At 23.8% G+C, this 27,688-nt stretch overlaps 1 protein-coding gene across 2 annotated transcripts in view; it reads left to right on the top strand.

Moving 5' to 3' along the window:
* Nucleotides 1–27,688, top strand: part of LOC134835903 (protein pangolin, isoforms A/H/I/S) — a 70,878-nt gene that overhangs the window by 7,322 nt on the left and 35,868 nt on the right. For both annotated transcript variants that reach the window (XM_063850908.1, XM_063850907.1), the window contains exons 2-4: nt 2,525–3,246; nt 4,254–4,302; nt 18,834–18,937. In XM_063850908.1, the coding sequence (XP_063706978.1) occupies nt 3,079–3,246; nt 4,254–4,302; nt 18,834–18,937 (321 nt within the window). In that variant the 5' untranslated portion in view covers nt 2,525–3,078. The remainder of the gene's footprint in view (nt 1–2,524; nt 3,247–4,253; nt 4,303–18,833; nt 18,938–27,688) is intronic.

Here is a 27,688-nt window from a genome sequence, read left to right as displayed (position 1 = left end):
TTTTTTTTGAAACATGATTAAAGAACTTAACAAGATGATGTATATTTTCAGATATTTTTTTATTATTATTCTTTCACGTTTACGTTTCCTTCGTTTCGTATGTGTAATGTACGTGAAATGCATGTTTTTAAGGTATTGTTCTCGTTCTCGGTATGAATCCGAGTTTTTTCACATGATTTTTTTCCTTCCTTCGGGTTTAAGTACTGAAAACGAGTAAAGTCGATGCGTGGTTATTGTTTCATTTTAAATTACTTGGCGCTCATAATGATGATAATGCTGATGTGTCGATGATTCTAGTTTACTTTTTCTCACTTTTTAACGTGAATTTGTATAAAAAGTAATAATAATAATGATAATTACAGTGCTTGCATTAATGTTAAAATAAATATAAAAAATACTTAGTTTATTTAATTTTTAAAAAATATTTTATTTTTTTCTTTATTTTTAATAAATTTTGTATTTTTATATATCTTATTTTACATTTTTATTATATATATCTATTTATATATATATTTTAATATATATATTTTTTTGAATATAAATTATTTAAATTTAATTAAATATGAAATTTTATTTATTTTTATAAATTATTTATTTTTTTTTAATTTATTAGGATTAAAAAAAATGAAATTAAAAATCATTTTAAAATAATTAAATATTTATTTTTTTTATTAATAATATTTAAAAAGCATAAAATATATATTTTAATTATTAAATTAAATATTAATTAATTTTTTTTTCAATATTAAAGATTTTTTATTTTTTATAATATTCTTAATGAATAATAATATATAATTATTAATAAAATTTTATTTTTTAAAAAGTTCATGAAATTTATTTACTTTTAAATTTTCTGAAAATATTGTATAAATTTTTAAATTTTTTGTTTAAACATAAATTAATTATATTTTTAAATAAATAATTTATTTTTTAAAATTATTTTGAAATATTCAAATATTTTTTTTATTAATAATATTTTAAAATAATATTAAATAAATAAAAAAAATTTAATAAAAGAATTATATTTGTTTTATTAAATTTTATAATACAAAAATTTTTAAAAATTATTTTAAAAAATAATATTTAAATTTATTATAAAAATATTAAAAAATAAAAAAAATTTATTATAAATATTATTTTTTTTTATTTTTATAATTATTTAAATTAAAAAACTAATAAAAATAATTGATAAAAAATATTCTAAAATTTGTGACATCTGATATTTTATTTAATATCAAAATTATTTAATGAATTTATAATTATTAAAATTTTTTTTTATTAAAAAAGTTGTCACACATAAAAAAAAATTCTTGTCAGTTTTTTATTAATATTGAAACTATATATTAAACATACATATATGTTATACATATACTTTTGTACAGTACAACAATACTCTCTTTTACAAGTCATTATAAATTTATGTACCAATCATTTTTTTTCTTTTTCTTTAGTTTATTGACCTTTTATTGAACTTTTATTATTTTCTTATAATAATAATAATAATAATAATATTTTAATATTAATGTTATATATTTCATCTTTTTTGATTCAATTTCTTATACATTTATGACTACTGCTTTCTTGTTCATTTAAATATATAATTTTTATGTGTATCATATATCTCGAGAAGAGAAAAGTTTAAAAATGCAAGAAATCTTATCATTTCTTCGTTTATTTAACACTTTAGACACAAACAAAAAAAAAATAATAAATTAAAATGAATGATGACTCGTGTTAAATTCTTAATGGTTTCACGCATGTTTCTCACTTTTTTCACGTTCGGGGCAACAAGAAGAAAGATGATGTCAAACTATTTCGGTTTGTTATCTTAACGGAAGCGTTATTGACAAATTGCTAATGTTTATTTATTTTGTCAACGCACACGAGCTCGCGTATTTTTTATTTGTTTTAGTACAAATTTGGAATTATTTATTATTATTCGTAAAATAAAATAATGTGTGAGGTGAAATTTTGTCGTTTTAAAAAAATAATTATAATTATTAATAAAAAAAATTAATTAAAAATTTAATTATTATTTTAATAATATATAAAAAAATATATTTAATATAATAAAATTTAGAAAATAATTATTTATTAATTAATTTGATTTTTTTTCAATAAACCTGAATTTTTTTATTAATTTTTTTTGAACAAAAAAATTATTATTTTTTATTTTTTTAATGAATCTGAATTTTTTTTTATTAAAATTTTTTTTTAAACAAATACCTAAAAAAAAATTAATTAACATAAATTACAGAAAAATAATTTTTTACAAAAAAAAAAAAAATATTGATAAACCTTGTCAATTTCTCAAACGTGTCAGTTCTCTCGCGATAATTATTCGATCAAACATTCTTGTTTGACATATTTGTAAATTTTTGGCTCTTATTCAAATATTACACGTTCATCACAAATAATTATATATTTATTAAGTTTGTTCAAATAATGACTCAATAATGTTAATGTTAATAATGACGATCATGATAAATAATATTAATTTATTTTTTTTTTTCAAATTTTTCAGGACTTGAGAACGTTGGAGCACCATGTCTTCTGGGAGCAATAACCAACGACGATTCATAATCAAAAAGAGAAAACTTTGTTCTCGCAGCGTTCGACTGCAATCTAGTTTTATTTACAAATAATTTGAATTAAAAAAAATAAAAATAATAAAAAAACGATTAAAATTGTAATAAAATATAGGATAAAAGTATAAATATTTACAACAAATAATGTGATATCTTTTAGGATTAATTCAATTTATTTAGTCTGTGCTTAAAATAAAAAGTTGTAAATACCACGAAAAAACAACGCGAGTGTGTAATAAAAAAAATAAATGATAATATAAAAAAAGTAATAAAATCGAGTGCAAATGTGTAAAATAAAAAAAGGAAGTTGCCTTTCGATGTACGAACAAGCAACAAGAGTATTTAACCACACAAGAGCGACGAGTGCAAAAAAAATTAATGAAATTCCAAAATCGCAAAAAATATATATTTAAAAAAATAAGAGAAGTTGCTGTAAAAAAGACAAGAAACTCTTTTATTTGTGCGCGCAGACAAACAATCGCTGTGGAGAATGCCACACACGAATCACACAAGCAACACCAGCTCGTCGGGAGATGATTTGGGCAGCACGGACGAGGTGAAAGTGTTTAAAGATGAAGGCGACCGTGAAGATGAAAAAATCTCGTCGGAAAATTTACTGGAGGAGAAATCAAGTCTGATAGATTTAACGGAGAGTGAGGTGAGTTTCGCCAAAAATCACAAATTTTTGACTTTCAGGGTTGCCCAAAAATTTTTTGAAGTAAATTTAACCGCTTTTAAATTATTTTTGAATTACAAAATGTTCCGAAAAATATTTTAGAATTAATTTTATTCAAAAATTTCACAAAATTTCATGAAATTTTTAATTAATGAAAAATTCAGGGTTGCCAAATATTTTCAAAAATGAATCAGAAAATTTTTTAATTAATTTTAAAATATTTTTATCTAAAATTATATACAGATTTTCATAAAAATTTAGAAATTTTTAAAAATCAAGTAAAATCAGTGTTGCCGAAAAATTAAATTTAATTTTGTTTAATTTTTGAAAATATTTGGCAACCCTGTTTCTTTTCAATAATTAAATATTCGATGAAATTTTTCAAAGAAATTTTAAAATCTTAATTTTTTTCAAAAAATTAAAAAAAAAATAAATTTTACAGGGTTGCCAAAAATCTTCTAAAAATGAATTTTAAACAATTTTTTAATTAATTTTTAAATGTTAAAAAAACTAAATTTAAAATTATTCAGAGATTCTCATAAATTAAATAAATCCAGTGTTGCCAAAAGTAGAAAAAAATTAATTTTAAGTCATCTTTAAATAAATTATTTTTTTTTAATTTTTTGAAGTATTTGGCAACCCCGCTTCTTTACAATAATTACAATTTCTATGAAATTTTTCAAAGTTTTTTAATATAAATAATTTGAAGATATTTTTCAAAAAATTTTAAATTATCTAAAATTTTTAATATAAAAAAAATTAAAATAAATTAAATTCTGAATACAGGGTTGCCAAAAAATTATTTTTTTTAGTAGAATTAATTTTAACATTTATTAAAACTGACAAAAAACGTAAAAAAAAATTAAACTGACGAATTTCACATTTTTTAAACATCATTCTTTAATTAAACCAGACAGGCAACACATTTGTTCCACATCTTGATCTATTAATATCATATCCCTTATTATTTTTTATTTTTATTATTTCAGGACACTTCTGGTAAAAGTTCATCCAGGCCTGACCATAGTCCTGTGTATGGTAAGTTGAATTCACTTTTTTTTTATATTTTTCTTTATCTTGATCATCATCTCCAATAACAACAAAAAATATATTAAAAGAGTTTTTTGTCTGGAATTCCTTCTCTTTTGAGTTCGTGAAATAGGGTTAAAAAGGGATTTACTCTAATTTTTGGCACTTTTGAAGTCGCCATTGATTTTTTTTTTTTGGACAATTAGTCAAAAAATAAATACAAAAAAAAAATTGGACTAAACAAACATTGTTGAGAGAAAGATTTTTTTTGGTCCCTTCCTAGTTTTACGTTCTTTCTTCACTTTGTTTGAATTCTTATTATATTCTTCTTCTTCTCCTTTTTTTACGTTCCTTCGTTCGTTCGTTGGTTTTTTTTCTGTAATATTATTATTCTTCCAATTCTACATATATTATTATAATTTTTCGTTTTAAAGCCATTATACGAATACGAAAGAACGAACGTCGCCATCTCCATATACGATTTTTTTTTGTTGTTGTTAAAAGCATTCTGACAGGTTCTGACTCACACACATGTGAGTTGCCTTAATTCTCGTTATTTCAACATTTGTTCCATATCCATGTTTGTGTGTTGTTGGAGAGTTGAGAGCTAAACAAAAATTCAATTATGCTCCGCCGTTTGCTGCTATATTAAATATCAAAAATATTTTCGCATTCAGTGGCTCATTCATTCACCAAAAACAATTTTAATGTGGTTTTTAATATGCAAAAATGATAATTATGACAGAAGTGTAGTGGATATTTATACGTTTTTCGCTAATTAATTAGCGAGTAGATTAATTTTAACGGATTAAAGTAATATTTCGCGGTTCGAGACTTGCGATACATAATTAAATTATTGTCATGTTTTTCTTCGTCCCAAGTATTAATCTTAACAATTCTAATCACGACTTGGTGCCAAAAAATTATTTTTTGAATTTGGTAAGCGCCATTCCATTTTTGCATCGTACGTGAAGACAGAATTTTTGTCGGATAATAAGTTGCTAGCTGGAGGCCTTGTTTTAACTTCCATCAGGCAAGCCAGACAATGATCCTTGATAAATTCGCTGGCAAAAATATTCGCATAATAATAATAATAAATGAATGCGTCGAGAAACCAAAAACCCACTCGCTTGTTTAATGCCATGTAAATTGTGAGGATTTTGTGTTTCGCATTTTTTGCCCCAATTTTAATTCAAATTTTGAATTTTTTACCATAATTTGCTTATAAAACATAAATTTTTAAATAATAAATTAAAAATTTGTATTTTAAAATTAAATTTTTAGGAGAAAAATAAATTTTCACATTTTTGTACTCCTCAGGACAGACGTCACGGACAAAGGGACAGACAATTTTTTTTATTAAATTCATTAAAAATTTAATTTTTTAAAATTTTAAAAATTAATTTCGCTCAATAAATTTTTAAAGCGAAACCGAAATTTCTCACAGTTATTGTACAAAAGTAATGACTTGTAGCCTCATCAGACACCTTTGATTTATAACACCTATTATAACAAGCACTAAACAATTGTGCTTGGAACAAAAAGTGTATAAAAAGGAGATTACAAGAGAAAATACATCGACACGTAATAAGAATATGAGAAAAGATTAAAATAAAATAATCATAAAAAAAACTTGAATATCGTGAATTTACCTAGAATCGATTTTTTTTTGTAATATTAGGCCGAATCAGAAAATAATAAATAAATAAATTAAGCTTAGCTTATTTTTTTTGAAGAATTTTATTTTTAATATTTTTCAACTTATATTATCATAAAAAATATTTTATAAAAAATTTTTCAAGATAAGAGAAAAATTTTATTAATTTTTTTTTTTTTTTTTAATAAAACTTGAATTATTTTTTTAATTTTTTAAAAATAATTAATTATTTTTACATAATAATTTAAAAATGTATTTGTTTGAAATTAAACAAGGTACAGTTTTTGAATTAAATTTTATAGTTTAACATTTTTATAGAAAAAGAAAATATTTGGTTTTACAAAAAAAAAAAATGTAAATTGATTTTACATTTATTAAAATGTTTTTAAAATATATTTTAATATTTTTTAATATTATTTAATATTAAAAAAATTAATAATACAGTGAAAATTCTATCATAGGGCAATTCTGAGTTAGGGCATATTCTCTAATAGGGCACATCGATTTTCTATGGAATTTTAATCAAAATCTCAAATTTTCGGTTTTATTTATCAATTTTCAATGAAAAAACGTTTCAAATTGTCTAAAATATGATAATTAAGGGAAAAAACTTCAAAAAGTTAAAAATTTAAAAAAAAAATTAAAGAAATTCATCATTTTGAATTTTCTCAATAAATTTCCAAATTTTTGAATAATTTTTGATCAAAACAGTAAAAATTTAGCTTAATGATCAAAAATATTTATAAATCCATCATTTCTTACGAATTTTCTTTGAAAAATGTATGAATTTCTGAATATTGATATGCCCTATTAGAGAATAAATATTCTCTTATTGGTACACTTATTTGAATTTTATGATAGAATTTTCACTGTATTTAATTTTTTTTTCATTTATTATTTAATATTTTAATAATTTTCATAGCAAAAAAATTTTAATAAAATTTTTAAAATAATAAATTATTTAAATTTTTGAAAATTTTGATAAAAAAAATCTAGATTCTAGAATAATTAATAAAAAATAATTTTTCTCGATTAATGAATAAAAAAAAATATTTTAAAAATAATAAAATTATTTTAAAATAATTAAATATTAAAAACATATTAAAATATATTTTAAAAAATTTAAATTAATCTTAATACATTCCAAATTAATTTTTTATTAAATTATTTTTTTAAAAAATTATTTTAATATTAGAAATATTTTTTTTAATTTTTTATAAAAATATTAAGCTATAAAATTAAATTTAAACGTTAAACTTTAATTAATTTTAAATTAATTTCCTTTAAAATTATTATTTAAAAATAATTAATCATTATAAAAAAATTAAAAAAATAAATAAAGTTTTAATCCAAATAAATAAATATTCAAATTTATTATTTTTTATTTTAAATAAAAAAATAATAACTCAAAGTCATTCGAATATTCAAATCTCCACGGATCGATCGTGAGCAAATCATGAGTAATTGGAGATCATCGCTATCCACTTAGCATGTAATCTACTTCTCACTCCGCTTCTCACATGAGAAAAATCACACCCGAAAAAAAAATCAATTGGTCAAAAAAAAATAATGTTTTAGTTTTGTTGTTGTTGTTGTATTAAATCACATGGAACCTGCTTGATCATTCACATAATACATTATATATTTTTGGCTTGTGGTTTTTTTCTTCTTTTTTCAATATTTTTTTTTTACGGCCCGTACACAACAAAATATAATCGTGTCTTGCTATCTTTATAACATCAATCAGTAATATAATTTTTTTTTTATAAACAAGTCAGTAATTATCTTTAACAAGGTAAATGTGCGATGTATGCGAGAGAGTGTGTGTTGCCATGTGCGAACACAGCATTTTGTATCTGGACAAGCGAAGCAGTAACAGCAGCAGTGATCGAACTTTTTCTCCTATACTATTTTGTTGTGTTGTTTGGCTTACAACAGTCCGGGACAAAAGAAAAAGAGAAGATAAATATTGGCTGAAAAAGGAATCAAAAGTGAATATAAGAGAAGAAGACAAGAGAAGAGACACAATATAGAAGAATTAAATGTAGCAAAAGAAAAGGAAAAAAATATAATAACGAAGAAAAAGGTCATGTTTTACTTTAAAAACATACAATCAAGCGTGTACGGTACGAGTGTCGACGCAAAAAAACGACAAGAACGGACTAAAGCACCTTTCTTTATTATTATTATAAATATATAACTAACATGGCAGAAAAAAAAAGTTTTCAGCAAATAAACTTTTTTTTCCATCTTTTTTTTCGCTAACAGCTCAAAAGGCGCTTATTTGTGTTGAATGAACGCGCTACACTATAATTTTGTAGAATAAATGTTTAATGATGTTGATTATTATTATGTTGAGCTATATCGCGCGAAAACTCATCGCAAGGAATTCGGAAGTTGGAATTTTGCATATCATTTTTTAAAAATATTTTTTTTTCAAGTCAAAAAAAAAAAAATATTTTAAATAAATCCACATACTTAGAATTCCTTTTATTGTTTACTAAATAAATAACAATTCAGACAGACAGTTCGCTTAAAATTTATAAGTACGTATGTGAAGAAAAAAAAGATGGGCAGAGAACACGCCATAGGGCATCCACGTTAATACATAAATACCGAGAACTAAACTGAAAATCTTCTTGCATAATCCTACTTATCTGTTTGACTTTGATGTGCAGGCAAGTGTAAACCCAAAAAAAAAAAAAATTATTTGTTACACAGACTTATCTGCTTCCGTTAACGATTTAATATTTTTTTCTTTGGTTTCTCTCGTTTTTATTGTTATTTTTGTTATTATTTTATTTGAATAGTGAATCCTTGTCGAGTCGACAAGTACATTGAAAATTTATGGACTTGAATTATTTATTAGGCGATTTTTTGAATAATTTTGAATATGTACTGAGAGTTTATTTTATTTTTTGACAATTTTTTTATAAAATATTTATCTTTAAATTTAAACAAAAATAAAAATTTTTGAATTAAAAAGAATAAATTAATTAATTAATGTTAAATTAAAAAAAATCTTTTATGAAATTAATTTTTTAAAATTTTTTTTAAATTTTTATAAAATTAAATTAATTATTTGACAAAAAAATATAAAATTTCATAAAAAATATTATAAAATTATTTTTTTTTTAAATAAATTCAACTTTATTAATTTTAATAAAAATTTATTAAATTTTAATTTTTTATTAAATTTATTTTTAGTTTGAATTTTTTGAAAAATTAATTTATATAATTTAATTTAATTGTTTGAAAAATTAATTATTTGACATGTTAACAAACATTTAATTTAAAAATATTTAATAAATAAATTTAAAAAAAATTGAATTTCTTAAAAATATTATAAAATTATTTTTTTTAAATAAATTCAATTTTATTAATTTTAATAAAAATGTAAAATTTGTTTGTTGTTTGTTGTTTATAAAATTAAATTAATATTTTTGTGGAATTTTTTTTATTAACATTTATATTAATTAATTTGAAATTATTTTATTCATTAATTTAAATTAGAAAATTAAATAAAAATCAAATTAAATTATATTTAAATAAATTACATGAATTTTAATAAATTTTTATTAAGTTTTAATATAAAAATCTCACAAAAATATTAATTTTATGATTTAAATATTTTTTAATTATTTATTAAAATTAATAAAATTAAATTTTATTTTTTTAAAATTAATTTAAAAATTCAATTTAATAATAAATTTAATTAAAAAAAAAATAAATAAAATTATTTAAATTAAAGAATTTATTTAAATAAATATTACATTTTGTAATACTCCTTGTGAAATTAAATTTTATTAAATATTTTTTAAATTAAATTTTTAATAAAATGTCAAATAATTAATTTAATCTTATAAAAATTCAAATAAAAAAATAATATTTTATATTATAATAAAAAATTCATTTCAATTTTAATATTATTATATTAAAAAACAAAATTTAATATTTTATTCACGTTTCAAGAAAAGCTAAGTGAAAATAATAATCAAACACTCAGTACAAAAATACCGAAAAAAAAACACAGGACGCTAATGTTCATTCATATATTAAGACAAAAATCTATTCAAACATATTTTTCATTGTTAATATTTTTATAATCTTATACAAAAACAAAAAAAAGGAATTGAACAAGACAAGAATAATGATAAAAATTTAAAAAAAGAACAGGTACGTCCTTTTCTTTCCTCTTGATGTTTATTGTTTTAAGAGGTAAACGGTGATGATTGTAAACGGAGATAATACTATTTAGATAGCGTCGTCGTCAGGTACACAAAGATATCCTGGAAAAGGAAATATCGTTACACAAGAGACGAAGAAAAAAACAAATAAACAAACCCCGGTTTTTTAAAACATTTTTACGATTATTATTAAAGTTTATTATTATTATTAGAGACCAAAAAATATATATAAATAAAACAAAAATAATAATTGCTATATTTTCGAAAGTTTTTTTCCTTCGTTGTTTAAAAAAATATATAATCATTATTAATATTATTATTGGCTTTAAAAATTTATCGACAGGCTACCTTCATAACTTATCTGTACATCTCCTATTTTTTCTACAAGAAGATATTTACAAGAAAAGGAAAGATATTTTTTTTTTAAAGTTCATTCATTAACATTAATGATGATCAAAAAAAAAATAATCTACCTTGTTTTTAGTAGGAAAAGAAACCTTAGCAACGATTAGAATCTTGTCTCCACTAATTTACGAAACGAAAAAAAAATCCTATAGAAAAAAATGAGCACTAAATCTTATGTTGTACCTATTATTTTTTTATTATTATTTCTATGGATATAAAAAATATGAAAGAAAAAAAAAAATTAATCGAAGAAAAATTTAAAAAAATTCCTGAATTACAATGAACTTTTCTTTTGTATTAACATTAATTTTTTTACTACGATTAATTTTATACTTAAAAAAAATAATTCCCCAACAAGTTCGACGACAACAACATTTAATTCGGAAAGCAGGTTTTTTTATTGCCTTTAATCATGTTTATATCAAAAAATTTATTAATGATTCGACACCATGAAACACCATTAATAGTGTCACAATTTACAATATAATAAAAAAATATAAAGATTAAAATATATTTGGAACGGATTATTTTTTTCTCTCTTTGCTTACTTAACGCTTTTGCTAAAAAACTGAAAATATTTATCATTTCTTTAGCAGCAGCTTGAGCTGCGAACCTTCTTTTTCAAGTATTTGTCGCGTGTGCCGCTACAGAAAAAAAAAATTTGTTTGTGTAAAAATAAAAGATGACGAAGAAAGGAATGTTAGCACGGATAAGAAGACAAAAAAAAGAAGAAATTTGTGACACCATTTCTGTGTTTCAAGCGACGAAGACGAAGAAGTGACGCACTTTAGATAAGGCGAAAAGAGTGTCGTGTAATCATATTTAAAGACCTGTCAGTTTTAGCTTGTTACAAATTCAGCATTTCAGTTTCAAAAGCTGTTAACATTTTACATGCCACAAAAAAATTTGCATTGTACACCGTAAATTTTACATACTTAATAAATAATAATAATGATAATGTGTTGGGCACGACAAGATGTATGTATAAAGAAGGAATAACAACAAAAAAAAACTGAAAAAAAAATGTTAAAAATTCTGGTTTGAGTTAAATGATTGACTGAAGCGCTTTTAAGTTGATTTATTGACTTGGCTTTGCAAATGGATTGCTTAAAAAATTAATTTATTTTTTAAAAATTTTTTGCTGAAGCTTTTAAGAGGTTGCTGAATAGTTTTTTTAACATAAGCTGAATTTGCTTACAAAATTTGCTGAATAAATTTGCTGAGTTAATTAAAATATTTTTTTTAAAGTGTCCTGAAAAAGTTTTAAAGCTGCTGAATAAATTCATCAAGTTAGCAAAATAAATTTGCTGAATTAATTTAAAATATTTTGAAAAAAAATTTCTGAATTAGCTGAATAAATAAACTGAATTATTTAAAAAAAAAATCTGAATAAGCTGAATAAAATTGCTTAATAATCTTAAAAGATTTGCTGAATTAGCTTAAAAATTTAGCTGAATAGGTTTAATAAATTTGCTGAATTATTTTAAAACATTTTAAAATTTTTTGTTGAATTAGCTCAATAATTTTTTTCATTAAGGTCTTTACAATATTCTTTAAATTCAACCTGCTGAATAAATTCGTTAAGTTAGCGAAACTGATTTGCTGAATTAGATTAATGACTTTGCTGAATCTAAAAATAATTCTGAATTATCTGAAAAATGTTGTTGAATAAGCAGAAAAGTTTTGCTGAATTGATAAAAAAAATTTGCTGAATTATTTTAAAATTTGCTGAATTACTTTAAAATTTGCTGAATTATTTTAAAATTTGCTGAATTATTTTAAAATTTGCTGAATTATTTAAAATTCGCTAAATTATTTTAAAATTTGCTGAATTATTTTAAAATTTTGCTGAATTATTTTAAAATTTGCTAAATTATTTTAAAATTTTGCTGAATAAGCTGAATAAATTTGCTGAATTATCTGAAGAATTTTTTAACTCAATTCAGATAATTCATCGCAATTTTTTAAAAATCTTAAAAGTTAAAATTTATCATTTTTTTATAAAAACAAGAGAAAACTCTTCTGAACATCTTCGATGCATTTTGGTAGGATTTTATCGACAATCATTATATTGCGATCAGCATCGTTCTCTCATCGAAATACATAACATACATAAGAAAAAAAAAACAAACAACCTTATTTACTTATTATGTATTGTGAAAAAAAAAACGAATGCGTAAGAAGAGAAAAAAAAAAATCGAAGAATGTTAAAAAGAATTTCAAAAAGAATATTTTATGATGTGTTTTAAGGCTAAAAGCTTATTATAATATTTAACACTTTTGATACTTGTTTAAACGAAACGAAAAAAAAATCCGTAAGTGGACGCGGTAATAATAATTTTGAACGATCAATAATTATACTTATTTTTATTTCTACTCCACGTAAGACGAAAATGAATGGGTTTAAAGCTAAAGACACGAACAATTAAGGATGCGATCAAATGTGTGAAATTTTATCTTTACCTTTATTCTTATATTATTTCCATTGAAATTCTTTAACACAATAAAATAATAATCTAAAGAATACAAAAAAAAACGATATTTCACATGAATATTCATTCAAACTCCGCCATTCCGCGAGAGAAGGAAAATAAAAGAAAAAAAAACATGTGATGCACATAACGAACTCTTGAATAAACAAACAAGAACCTTTTTATTGCCTCGTTTTTATTTTATTTTAGTTTTTTTTTTTGTAATTTTGCTTCAGTTTGTGAACGCGCGGAATGCAACAACTTCTAGGCAGTCAATGAATGAATGAAAATCAAGTCGCACATAATAAGCAATTATAAATGCTTGTGTTGATGTGTATTTTGCGTGTAGGTTGTGCAGATTCTCTCTCTCATTCTCTGTTTGTTTGTCGTTTGTTACGAAACTCGATTAAGAAAACTGCGAAAAAAAAATTATAAAAAATAATAATATATTTCCTGAAAAATGTGCGCGATGTTTGTTTTAATGTTGTTCAGCACTATACTTGCTGCTTCTTTTTGAGGCCTTTTTTTATAATTAATGATGATGATGTCTTTCGACTTGTGTGTTTTGCCGATCTTTAAATCATAAGTTTTTTTTTTTTTTTGAATTGATGACAGAAAGGATATGAGATTCTTCGGAATTAATGAAAAAAAAAAAAATATTTCCTCGCGGGTTATTTATTTAAAAAAAAAATAATTATTTTTTTTTTGAATATTAATGAATTTTTATGTATTTTAACATATTTCAAGGATGCTCTAGTTTTCCATTGTTATTCAAATATTTTTATGCTTCATTCAAAAAATAAATAAAATTAAAATGGGGCATTTTAGGGTGTAAAAGTAACATTTAGTCCAGGCAAAAAATGTGAGAAATGGAAAAATAAACAAACTTTTATTTTTATTATTTTTGTTCCGTATCTCGATTCTACACACGTAACACTTTTCCATAAAAATTTATCTGTAACTACAGATATGTGTGTGATGATGATGATGATTCGGACGAAGAAGAAGAAAACGAGAAAAAAAATCTGTTCTGTTATATTTCTAAGAATTAGAGATACTAAATACATGATGATATATTACGCCCAAAAACTTTTATACACACAAATACAACAACAACAACAACATATAAATAAATGAAAAAAAAAACGAAAGAAAAAAATCGTTTTTTTTTTGATGATTTTAAATAAAATATTTTGAATGCGAGAAAACATGATGATGATGTAGAAGAATTCAAACATATATACACAAAAGAAAGCACAAGAGAAGACATGAAACTATGCTGGAATCCACTCATATACATGTTTGTTTATACCTGCTCGATTCATGCCCTTCTCATCAACATGTTCGATTCACGTCGAAAACTACGAAAAAAAAAATAAAAAAAAATAAATGAAGAACTGTAATTCCTTATATTTAATCATCATCAACACATTTTGTGGTGCCCGAGTGGTTCCTTGCTTCATTTATTTTATTTTTTTGGACACATTGATTTCTTCTTGTCCATTACCTTCTTTTCTCTCTTCCAATTCGAGATTTTAAATGTCCGTTGATTTTTTATTTTTTTTTTAATTTATGGTATTGCACGCTGTTTTCTAGAAATAAAAGTTAAAGAAAAAAAAAACAACAAAAATAAATACATGCGTCCTTTTGTCTTAGAACGAGATCCATTGATTTTTTGTTGTATTTTTTTTATTGTTTCTATTCGGGTGGCCTTTTCGAATTTTTGTTAGTTTTTACAATAGATTTGTAACCAAAATATAATAAAAATTCTCTTGTGTCTCTTTTGTATGGTAATGCGATGGTATCTATTGTGATCCTAATCAGATAAGCTTTTGTTTAAGGCAGGGACACTTTTTTTTTCCTTTTTTACGTTTTATGGTACTTGTGTCACATAAAGTCATTAGGGAAGCACAAGGTAACTTTCCGAGGAAATGACACGAGGGCGTTTCGTGCCATGAATGACGTGTGGTGTTTTGTTTAATCTCCTTGTCTTGTCTTTAGAATAGTCTTAAAGGTTTTTTAAAGGAAGATATTTGATTCTTATCATAAATGTAATATCTATTTTGACGTCTTCTTGAGATAAGGCGTAAGTACTGATTGCATCATTGAACATTAAGTTATTAGTCTGAAATTTTCCAAAGGACTTTATTGCTTTGAGCAAATTGAAAGTTTTGAACTTGACATATCTCATCGTGTCGATTAAAGCGGTATTGGGTCATATTGATTTCTCTCCAGTTTTGGCGATTCATTGCTCAAGTTATGTTTAATGGAATGCTTTAATTACGATCCATTTGTTTTATTTCGATCTCCATACTTTTTCTCCAAGTTTCATGTAAATTTGAGTCTTAAGGATTTTTCGTGAATGTTTGATATCAACTTTCATAGTTCAGTTTAATACGATGTAAAATTGGATTTCACATAAGATTTCAAGTTCACTAAAAATTCTTTGATATTAGTCGAAGGTGATACTTCTCGCTTCATTTTGTTGTATTCTTTCAGTCTTTTGTAAAAAAAAGGAGTTCTAAGCATCACTCGTCAGATAATTTGGCAATCTAAAGTCGCTTCTTCTTCGAAGTACGTAAGGTTGTGATTCTTTCACTGTTGTCAATTTTTCTGTCAAGTATTCCGGGAGTAGATCATTTTTGGCTTTGTCTATTAGTTTCAGTGCATTAAAGTAAACTCTTTGCTTCACGTCAAGTAATTCTGTTTCATTTAGCATGCTCTCCATGTTTAGCTTTATTTACGTCTTAATTCGATTTTTTTTGAATGTGAGGCTGGCAACTTCATCGTTTTTGAAAGTTTGAAATTCCTGTAAAGAAAAAATTATTAAAATATTTCAAATAGTTCAAGTTGCTTGATTACTCATCTTATGGATATCATCAATGGGTCTATTATATGAAGTTAAAGACATTCAAATTTTATATCCCATTTTTTTTTTTTGAAGAATTGATTCCAAGCCATGGATCGTGGCCATAAAAGATAAACATATAGGTCGACTTTCTCTCTCTCCATGCCCGCTAGTTTTATTATTTGTTTTACAAATTGATTCCTCTCTTTCTCCACAAAAGCATTGAGGAACCCTTCATGTTGTCCATTCCTCGTATGATGTCTCTATCCAACTTTCTGCAAAAGACAAAAAAAATCTACAAATCAATAGAAACAATAGAAAAAAAAAGATACGAGCAAAGACAAAGGAAATTACATTGAGTCATGCGGTGCCAGAGTTAGATGCCTGTTAAAAGTAAACATGTTGTAAATTTCGAATTTGTTCTTGTGATTTAACATGCATATAACGTACCTTTCCAAACATCCTTCACAATGCAGTGGGGGATCGAATATCTTTGCAATATAGTAAAAGCAAGTTGGGTTGTATCAATTGATGGTGTGATGCGGTATTTGCTTTGGAATTTTGTTTGCATAAACAAAACGGGCATGGTCCAAATCGGAAATAGTAAACATTCCTCAATTTCCAATATATTTTGTTAGTTTCGAATCAAATTAAATCGCATCGGAATACAGTAGCAGACATGCTGTCGTTTCAACTTACCTCGCTGTAGTGTACACGACATTACCAAGAATGATCCCTTTGAGCAACTTTCATGACCAACAATTACTTTTGAAGCATTGAAATGTGAAACACGATTTTCATAGTGCTGCAAGAACCACTGACGGCGTGTTTTTTATTGATTTCGGAAGCGAACACGTTAGCTATAATTTTCTCGTCCTTTTAGTATTAGTCGTTTCTTGACCCAAAGTTGCATAAGAATTAGATAACGTCATTCCGTGAATTCGTATGAGGGATTATAGGTTACGAATAATGCCCTAAATCCATGCGACATACAAACAATGGCATTAAAAAAAATTGCATAAGAGATCATGAGAAAAATATTCTTGAGGTTCTTACCTTTTTTTTTGTATTTCAAATGTCACGACAGTTTTCTTTGGCAAATGGTGTTGGCTTAATTTATTGATTTTTTTCTTCTCTTTTTTTGCTGTATTTAATTTCCAACACACAACAAATAACAATATAATAGTAATAAATATAAAAAAAAAAGTTGTATAAGAAAAAAAAAACCAAAACCAATGAGATGACAAAAATTTATAATACCCTTATTATTATTATTTCGCCTTTATTTTTTTTTTGCTCGTCTGCTACCTGCTGTTGCTTCTAGATGCGTGCACGACCATTTCCTTCTAAAAAGAATCAAATAAAGAATGAAATATAATCTTGCACATTGCAATATTTTTTACAAGGATTTCTTTTAAAAGAAAGCTTCCTTTTTACAAAAAAAAATCAAATTTATTGATTCTCACGTTCGTCTGAACTAAAGTTCTTATTTTTGTGACAATTCTATTGAAATTTTTTTCTTTGAACAATTTTTCAATATTTTGATTGACTTTTTTTTCTTCGGAATTTCAAATAATTACATTTTTAACACACACATTTCATTTTTTAAATTAATGAGAAAATTACACATTTCATAGTTAAAAACGGCAAATCATCGTAATTCGATACACCTGCGCCATGTAGCCCAAAAAAAAGAAAGGAATTATCTTCCGTTCCTTTTTTTTTGTCTAAAAATGTTAAACTTGTCATAACAAAACTTACCGATGAGGACACACTTATCAAAAAATAAAATTAAAAAAAAAACAGTAGCGAAGCCGCCACTTTTCTTTTTCAGTTGTTTACATGTTGCACTTGGTTCATATCTTATAACACCACATTATGCGTCGTCGTCGTCGAATGTATGTATTTTAAAATGAAGTGTCTAAAAATATTTAACTTAACGTTTCCGCTTGTAATAAAACACACACATTTTTTCGAATGATTTGCTGCAACATTGAGATATTTTTTTTCCTTCGTCTCTCTAAGTTTAATGATGTGAGCGACAAGACATGATTTAATTTTATTTTCATGTTTCCGATTTTGTTCAACAAATTCATTTTTTTTTAGGTTGAAATAAATGGTTTCGATGATTAATATTATTATTGTTATATTATGGTTATTTGTGGATTTTTATGTCATTTTAATCTTATCTCATAGTGAACGAGCTAACGATGATTTTTCTATGTTGGTTAATTGAATTAAATTGAAAGATGAAATGTGGCATCGAGTATTGAGAGATTTATGGATTTTTTTTCAGAGATTTCTGATTATTTTTGAATAATTAAATGATGTTTTTTGAATTAACTTCGAAATATTTGAATTTTGAATCTTTTCAATTTTTTTTTGAATGATTTTCGAAATTTTAACAAATTATAGAATCATTTTCGAAAACTCGAAAAACTGATTGTAAAGACCTTTAATAGAATATTTGTTGAACTTTAAAATGGTTTGTACATTTTTGATAAAACTTTGAACGATCTTAAAGAATATTTCAAATTTCGAAAGATTTCAATATAAATTTTCGAAAATTCGAAAGAAGTTAATACAAATTTTCGAAAATTTTCGAAAAAAGGAATATTTTCGAAAAAATTGCTATTTGATGTAAGCAAAAGCTTTTAAAAATTCTGAATTATTGTAAACACTTTTCGAATTTTCGTAAATTCGAAATTATTATAAATTATTTTCGAAAATTTGTAAATAATTGAAATAAATTTTCGAAATTCGAATTATACGAATTATTGTTATTAATAATTTTTAAATCCTTAATGTACATTTTTCGAATTTAAATCTTTTAAATGAATTTCGAAAAATGTCAATACAAATTTTCGAAAATTCGAAATTAATGTAAACATTTCGAAAATTCGAAGTTATTTGCGAAAAATTTGTCAAAAAATATTTTTTACTAAATTTTGTATTTTTTTCTATCTTTACAGGGAAGCTTGACTCACACAATCACACATCTAGTTTTAATATGGGATACTTAGTCTCGCCTTATACATATCCGAATGGAGCCCCTGCCGGTCTGCCGGTTTCCATGGTAAGTACACACTTTTCTTATCTCCTTTAGAAAAAAAAAGAAGAAAAACAAAGTTTTAAATTTACGATTTTGATAAAAAAAATAAAAACTGACAAAATTGACCAAAGTACATCGTAAATATTTGTAATACAAAGCGATGAAATAGACAAGTAAGCAAATACTATTATCAGTTCCATTGCGATAAGCCGGTTTTGCACCATTCATAAGACCACACATTTTCTGCATCGCGCTGTTTTATTCCAATAAAGCGTTCCTTATCTCTCTTTTTTTACCTTCTTCCGTTTATCTATGACAAAAATAAATAAAACGAAAGAAGGTTGTATTGGTCGCCATATACTTCAATCGTCGCAATCGTTTAATCGCTGTGCGCTTCTAATGCAGCCAGCCAGCAGCGCAGCAATAGAATAAATAATTTATTTACAACTATTTTATTTTCCGTTTAACAAGAGAGAGAGAGAAAGACTCTTTGCGCAAAAAAAAAAACTTGTTATCTACGAGGAGGTAGGCAACAACACACAGTTAGTTACTGCTAACTCATTAATAATAACATTAATGTTTGTTGTGCGGTGTGCGCGGCGCGGCGTGTAGCTGTGCGGTAAGTGTTATTGTTGGTAATTAGCAATTATTTCTCCTGTAGACACTTTGTTCTTTCTTGGAAAGTTGTTAATGCCTAGGCATGCATAAATTTTCTATGTTTTTGGATTCTAACTATCCACGCAGAAAAAAAAAGTTTTTCTCTTGCATTCAAATGTGATGAATAATGCGTTCCATGAATTAGCTAAATGACTGGCGATTAGGAACAAAACTCGTTTAATTAGTTCGTTAGCGAGAAAATGCTTTTTTCCGTCCATTTTTGTTGTTTGGTAGTACGTGAAGCCTCCCAAACTTGTACGATGCGATGATGGAATGAAACGGTTACTGTGACAACAGAGAGAGAATGGCACGTACAGATCTCTGTAGAAACGATGTTTGTATGTAAATTTAAATCCTTTTTGCCTGCCATCCCTTTCGTTTTCCGGTCTGAATGTGAAAAATCAATAATATCACTTACACATTGCATGGCGATGGTGTCAATGTTTGTCTGTGAATTGGATACGGATTTTTTTTCGTTGTAAGGAAATTGTGTTTCTCAGTAGATTTTGCTAAAATTTGTAAAGTTTTTTCTTAATTTGGAATAATTTAAAAAAAATTGAAGCCCGATTCTGCTGCAAATCTTTTAAAATTTAAGCTTGGTTTGGATTAAGTTTAAGAAAATTTTTGGTTCAATTTTGATTCTGCTGAAATTCATTAAAAATCACTCGAAACTACAAAAACAAACTGAGGTAAGTAAAGTATTTTTCCAAATACAAACCACGAATTTCAAATCAGCTGATTTCATCAGTTCATCGAAAAAAATATGGCACGAGTTCATGCTTTGGTCTCAGTTAGGCCTAAAATAATCGAAAAACTCTAAATTCAAAATTTTGAAATGAGCTTCAGTGTTTTTAGGCACTTTTAGTATTTTTAGGTATGCCAAAGAGGTACTTGAAAACCCTCAAACCCACTAAAAATGTTAGAAATCTCAAAAGCTCATTCCAGAATTTTAAATTTAGGTTTTTTCGATTACTTTAGGCCTAACAAAATATAAAAAAATTCATGCCATATTTTTTTTCGATGAAATGATGAAATCAGCTGATTTGAAATTCGTGGTTTGTATTCGGAAAAATATTTTACTTACCTCAGTTTATAGTAGATAGTTTTTTCACTGCATTCTTTAGGACTGTAAAAAATTAGTTTCGCAAGAAAATAAATAAATTTCTTGCGAAACTAATTTTTTCTACAATCCTAAAATACTTGGAAAAACGACTCGTTTACGGTAATCCCTTGACGAAGTAGTCAGCAAAGTGCAACCTGAATCCTTTGAAATTAATCCCGAGCTGAGCATCTTACGTAACACGATAAAAGAGCATGTAAAATTACAAACACAATAACCCTGTCTCTCCTTAAAAAAATACCCCTTAAACGACGCCGGATTATGTCGTCGTAACAACCCTTCTCTACAATGTTTCGAGATAATAACAGGTCGAGAATTATTCAAAAAAAAAAAAAATTATTAACATGATATTATTTATGATAACTTAAGCGATATGTCTGGTTTTTCAATTCAATTCAATTCCATTCAATTGTTCACACTTAAATAGCTTTTGGCTAAATTGCTCGCAATATAATATAACAAATATAATATAATAATAAAATAATCACGTTCCTAGTAGATTTTTTATACGTCTGCATGCGATATGTTCGCTGACACTCATCATCAGTTTAACCCCGTGTCTATCAAATTTTTTACATATCGTGTTGCGCACCGCTATAGGTGGCTTTAATGATATCGTTACTTGTTATAGTGTGAAATATTGTTATATGCGGTTTGACGTGGATTATAATGAGATTCATATTTATAGTAATAATTCCCATAATCGTTTTTTTTTTGTTATTTTTTCTCTCAAAGGGTAGTGAAGGGTAGCACTCATCAAGAAATTGAGCATGAAAAATTGTTATTATACCGCTATTGAGTTTGACTTTTATTGATAAACAACAAAAAAAATTGTTTATTTTGCCACTTTTGGTCCATCAAAAAGGTATTAGCGCCATTTTATTATAGAGCGCTTCATAAAATTGATGGTTACTCTATTAAGAAAAAAAGAGATAATAAGAAAATCCAAAACAACGAAAAAAAAAAATAATTGACATGCCGTATTTATGTTCGTGGCTTCGTCCGTACCTACAGTGTTTTCTTATAGAGACATCGATTAAGAAACTAAAAAGTTTGCGTGATTTGCACCTGTTAAAATGTGATAACTATACAATGATGATAATGACTGGCGGCGAAAATGGGAGTGTCTTGCCTGCTTAAGTTTTTATTTGATTTTCCCCGTGTACTCGTTCTCGCTAGTTTGTGTTGAGTTGCCATTGACAAACAGAAATTTTAGCATCCTTGGTATCACACATTCTCGCCTTGTCTCAAAAAAAAAGAAGAAATAAGAAGAAAGAAGGAACAAAAATCGTGCAAAGTATAGACCGTGTTAATTGCTGGTGTGTGTAATCTTCGTCTTTTTTGTCTTCTTCTCTTGCAACTTTTCGCTGGATTTGGGAGAAATTGGCGTCTCGCAACTTGAGAAATTTCGAAAAAGAAAGAAATTTTGAGGTTATGTTTTGACATTAAGATCAACATGTGATCATGAAAGTTGTTTTCGGCGAAATACGTCAGTATTGTTTTTCATCGAATTTGAACTTCAGGAATTTATTTTTGATTTTTTGTTCAAAATTTCATTATTGTTTTCAAAATTTAAAATTTTTAAATAAAAATTCGTAAAAAATTTTATTCAAAATAACAAAAAAAAGCAGAAAATTAATTTTAAATGAAATAAAGAGTAGTACTGTATTTCGATTTTAAACCACGTTACATAATTTAAAGACAAAATTTAATTTTTTTCAACTCAAAAAAAAACTTTTTTAAATGGTCAAATTCAATCAAAGAAAAAAAAATAAAATTAATAAATAAAATAAAAAATAATTAATAAAAATAATTTTTAAAAAATTATTTAAATGAAATTAAAAATTTAAAAAAATAAATTAAATTAATAAAGTTAATTCAAATTGAATTAAAATTAAAAAAAAAATAAATAAAATAAAAATATATTTTTTTAAAATAAATTAATTAATTAAACTTATAAAAAAAATAAAATTAAGTTAAATAAATTAATAAAATAATTTAAATTGAATTTAAATTTGTAAAAATAAAAAAAAATTAGTTTAAAAAAATAAAAAATTTAATAAAAAATATTTAGAGAAATCTAAATTTTTCACAATTTCACCATAAAAACTCGATAAAAAAAATAAATTTTGGGCTGGATAACTTGACTGGCAATACTTATCATCTTGCGTTAACGCAAAAATTAAATCGGTAGTACTGTAAGCCATTGTTCCAGCATCGACGAACGAAGACGACTAAAAATGTATATCATTGTTACCTCGCTCCCCGATGCAACATTAACCTCCAGTCTCGAATGCATTTTTCTTCGTTGCAATGCAAAATGTTTATTTTTTTATTCCTACCTTCATCACATACAACATTTTATCATGTCCAGATAAAAAATAAGACAAAACAAAAATGCATGTAACATAATTGCACATCAGCAGAATGAATAATAAGCAAAAAAAAAACAATAATAATACGAAAAAAAAAACTTTATAGGTACTCGTCGTCGTTACCAATTCCATATTTGTAAATGTAGCGTACCCACTCTCGCTTGTTCGCCTGCCTTGTGCTTGTTACTTGCGATGAATGAGGAGGCACACATGCACTTTATCTCATTAGTTACAAACGAGTGGTTACTCTACATATATTATTACTCTACATTTATTTATAGCAAATGTGAATTTTTTTCTCTCTCGTATTTTTTTTAATAACAATTTAACGAGAGAACGAAGAACAAGGAACGAACAAGTTGGGTGCGATGTGCGAGGAGAACCCTATTAACGAGACCAATATTAACATTGAAATTAGACATTTTTATTGCATACGGCACACTTTTTTCATCATCACGTTGTTGGTTTGGTCGATCGCATCGTTGCTCTTCGCACATGATTACATCCTGAAGTACCAACTATTGTGTTACTTTGTCATCATCATTATTTTATGATTGTTATGATTATTAGGAAAACATACAAAAAATAATTGAGGGGTTCTAAACCGCAATTATTTATAGAGCAATTAATAACCGTAAAAAAATTGTGGAGGGTTTCGAAAAGTAAAAAAAAAATGAAATTTTTGATGGTAAATTTTTTATCATTTTTTTTTTTTTTTACTGAAACTGCACTTCAAAAAATTTGAATGTAAAAAAAAATTAGCAATGAATGACTTTGAAAAATCTATAAAAATTAAAAGAAAATTTAAATGAGTATTTATGAAAAATTACCTGATACAAAATTTTTTTGAAGCAAAAATGCTTTAGTTTTTTTACATTTTTAAGGGAATGTTTGAAACTATATGAATTTTTTTTTTTGAAACTTTCCTGAAGAATTTATAAAAATTATAAAAAAAATAAAATAAAAATTAATAAAAAAAATTAAAAATTAAGCTAATTAAACAAAATTATAAAAATTAAAATTTTAAAGTTACAAGGAACTTAATATTTCACAAAATTGATAATTTTAAATTTTTTTAATAATTTTTAATTATTTTGTTAATTTAAATTTTTTTTTAATTATTTATAATTTTAAACTAAATTTATATTTACAAAAAATAAATAAATAAATAATTGAAACTTTTTTTAAATTTTAACAATATTTTTAACATTTAATTTTAATTTTGAATAAATACAAAAATTTATTAATTTGTCGAAAAAAAAATTAGAAAAAAAACAAACTTTAATTTATAAAATTATTATTATTTTAATTTTATAAATTAAATTTTTTTTAGTTAACAATAAATTTTAGGCTTTCAAAATAATTTTTTCTTAAATTTAATTTTTTTTATTATTTTTTTCCCGTTTAGTTTTTTTCATTATTATATATCTTTTTATTTTAAAGAAAATTCCAAAAAATAAATAAAAAAAATTTGTATTTTTAAATTAAATTAATAATAATTTTATAAATCATTTTTTTTTATTTAATTAAAATTTATTATATTTTTTTTAATTGTTAAATTTAATATACAATTTTAATTTATTAAATTATTGTAAATTTAATTTGAAAATAAAATTTAATTTTTTTTATTTATTATTTTTAATTTTCTTTAAATTGAAAAAATATAAAATTTAGAAAAAAAAATCAAATGTAAGAAAAAATTATTTTAAAAGCCTAAAAAAATAATAATTTTATAAATTAAAAATTTATTTTTTTATTAAATTAAAATTTTAAAAATAATTAATTTATTTTTATAAACTAAATAAAATTTTAGTTTAAAAAATTAATAATAAATAATTAAAAAAAAAAAAATAAAATTAAATAAATTCTTCAAATAAAATAAAAATTAAATTTTTAAAATTTAAAAAAAATTGTCATTAAATTAAATACTTCCAATTAATCAAGATAATGGACGATAAAAATCCTCTTCACTATTCTATTTGATTTGAAAATCATATAAACCAATAGATCAATATTGTCCTTCCTCTCGAGAATTGTCTGCAACATCCTAAAAGAAAAGAAAGTGCCAGTGCGTTAAGAAAGTTTTTCTACAAATATTGGTCTTTGAATTACCCTCATCTTGATCATCGTCGAATGGATTTTCCTTCCTATTCATCTCCGTTTTTTTTCTTTTTTTTTAATACAAAAAACACACAAAAACTTCTTGTTTGTCCACTTACGGTCTTCTCTTCCACTCGACTACTTTTTCAGACAAACAAAAAAAAAAAAAAAAAATTCGAAGTCAAGATGGGATGAGAAAAATATTTTCCCGATATGAGCAATCCTCTCGTAATAATAAATGGAAGAGAATTTATGATTATTATGATTATGAATTGAAAACCATAACTAATAATAAATAACCTGTTAATATGATGGGCAAGTAATAATATGACAAACATTAAGAATCGTGTATAAATAAAGTAATAATAAATCGTCATCTCCCTTTGCGTTTCTGATTTGTTGTTAACAAAAGCAAACAAATGTATTACATGATATTTAACAACAAACGAATGCTTAGGGGACGCTCATCCCCTAAAATAGTTGCAACGATAAAAATTTTTTCCTGGTATACTTTTTTTTCAATTATGTTGTTTGTTCGGTGCATTAAAAATATTAATAAATATATTATCTGGTTGATCATCATAATTTTCCATTGTGTTCCGTAAGTACTTGATGTTTATTATTATTATTACTATTTATCTACGGAACAAAAAAAAACCCGACCCTTGACGGAAAATTATCCATTCTGCTACTAAATGGATAATTGTTACATTTTTATTTACTTAGTTTTCGTAAAATGCAATTTTATTATTTTTTTTTGTGTTTCGTGTGTTGTAATTTCACGGTCACTTAACCCGGTGTCGTGTTTTGTAATAAGGATGCGTTTATTTGAAAATTGTTATGTTAAAATGCGTTTTATGGAGAACGACATGCCGCCTTGCATCGCTATGCAAGAGGTTAATTAATAATTATACGTGTGCCATGCCATGCCGTGCTCGGTTAATTTCCGAAGACATCGGGATTGGATGAGATAATAACATGGTGCCAACAGACACTAAATTGAAATGTATTTGTACTTGTGTAATTATTAAGCATATGCACCCTCATTTGCTTTAAATTGAGTTTAAATTGCATTTTTTATTGCTTTTTCTTTATTATTTTACACATGTTTTTATTTTTTTTTAAATAATTTTATTATTTTTTGAAAATAATAAAATTCAAAAAATCTAATAAAATAAAATTTAATGACAAGTCCGTCGTCCGTGATTAGAAATTCAATTATTGCCTTGTTAGAAAAATGAAAAATTCATAAAACCCAACGAGATAATTACAGAGTGAAGTAAAGTAAAGAGATGAAGCGCCGCGCATGTTCTTGTTTCACATCGTTAGTGAACAGGCAGGCAGCAGCGTAATTACTTGTCAACGTTAATAGAGCTCATTTAAAGCAATAATTGGTCAGGTTTTACGCTGCTTTTTGATGTCGTATTGTACAAACGTTTAGCTTGCGTGAATAACTGTCGATCGATTTTTTTATTTATTTATTTTTGTCATTTTGATTTTTTTTTGGGAGGATTTTTTTTATCAAAAAGATTTTTTTATTTTCTTTCAACTGACGTTTAAAAATTCTATTTAAAGTTTAAAAAAAATATAAATATTTTAAAGGTGAAAAAAATTTTTTTTGTATTAAAATATTGAATTTCTTCAGTTATTTTTTTCAAAAAAAAAAAAAAAAATGAAAATATTTATGAACAAAAATTCATAAATATTTAAAAAAAAATATTTAACTTCTTAATTTTAATTAATTTTCTTTAAAAAAAAATAAAAATTAATTAAAAAAAGATAAAATAAAAATATTTCAATCAATAAATTATTAAAAAAAAATTATAAAAAATTCTAAATTATAAAAATTTGATAAAATAAAAATTTATTTATAAAAAATATTATTTTATTTTTTTTTATTTTTTTTATAATTAATTTATTTATTTAATTTATCAAAAAATTAAATTATAAAAATATTATTATAATTATTTACAATAAAAAATTAATTAATGTTAAAATATTTTAATTTTTTATTTATTTAATTTATAAAATTATATTAAAATTAAAACTTTTACAATATTTAAATAAAAAATAAAAAAAAATTAATAAAGAATTATTTTATTTTTAATACTTTAAAATATAATTTCTTTTTCCTTAATTTTATTTTTAATATTTTTTCTACACTTTAAGGCAATGAAAAAAGAAATTATATTTCAAAACATTAAAAATAAAATAATTAATTAATAAAATATTTTATAATTTTAGTAATATAATATAACATTTTATTTGATATTTTTATTTTTTTTCAATTTCATTTTATATTAAATTATTTTATTTTAATTAAAATAAATTAAAATTCTAAATTTTATTTTAGTAATAAAAAATATTTTTTTGAACAGATTATTTTTTTAAAAATATTTTTTAATAAGATAACAATTTTCTAATAATGTTTAATCATTTAAAAAAAAAAATTATTTATTAATTGTTGATTAATTTATTATTTTTTTATTAAAAAAAATTAACAAAAAATTATTTATTTTTTTT

The sequence above is a fragment of the Culicoides brevitarsis genome, chromosome 3 (genome assembly GCF_036172545.1).
Source record: "Culicoides brevitarsis isolate CSIRO-B50_1 chromosome 3, AGI_CSIRO_Cbre_v1, whole genome shotgun sequence".
In the NCBI taxonomy this organism is placed as follows: Eukaryota; Metazoa; Arthropoda; class Insecta; order Diptera; family Ceratopogonidae; genus Culicoides; species Culicoides brevitarsis.
This window is presented reverse-complemented; position numbering and strand designations above follow the sequence as displayed.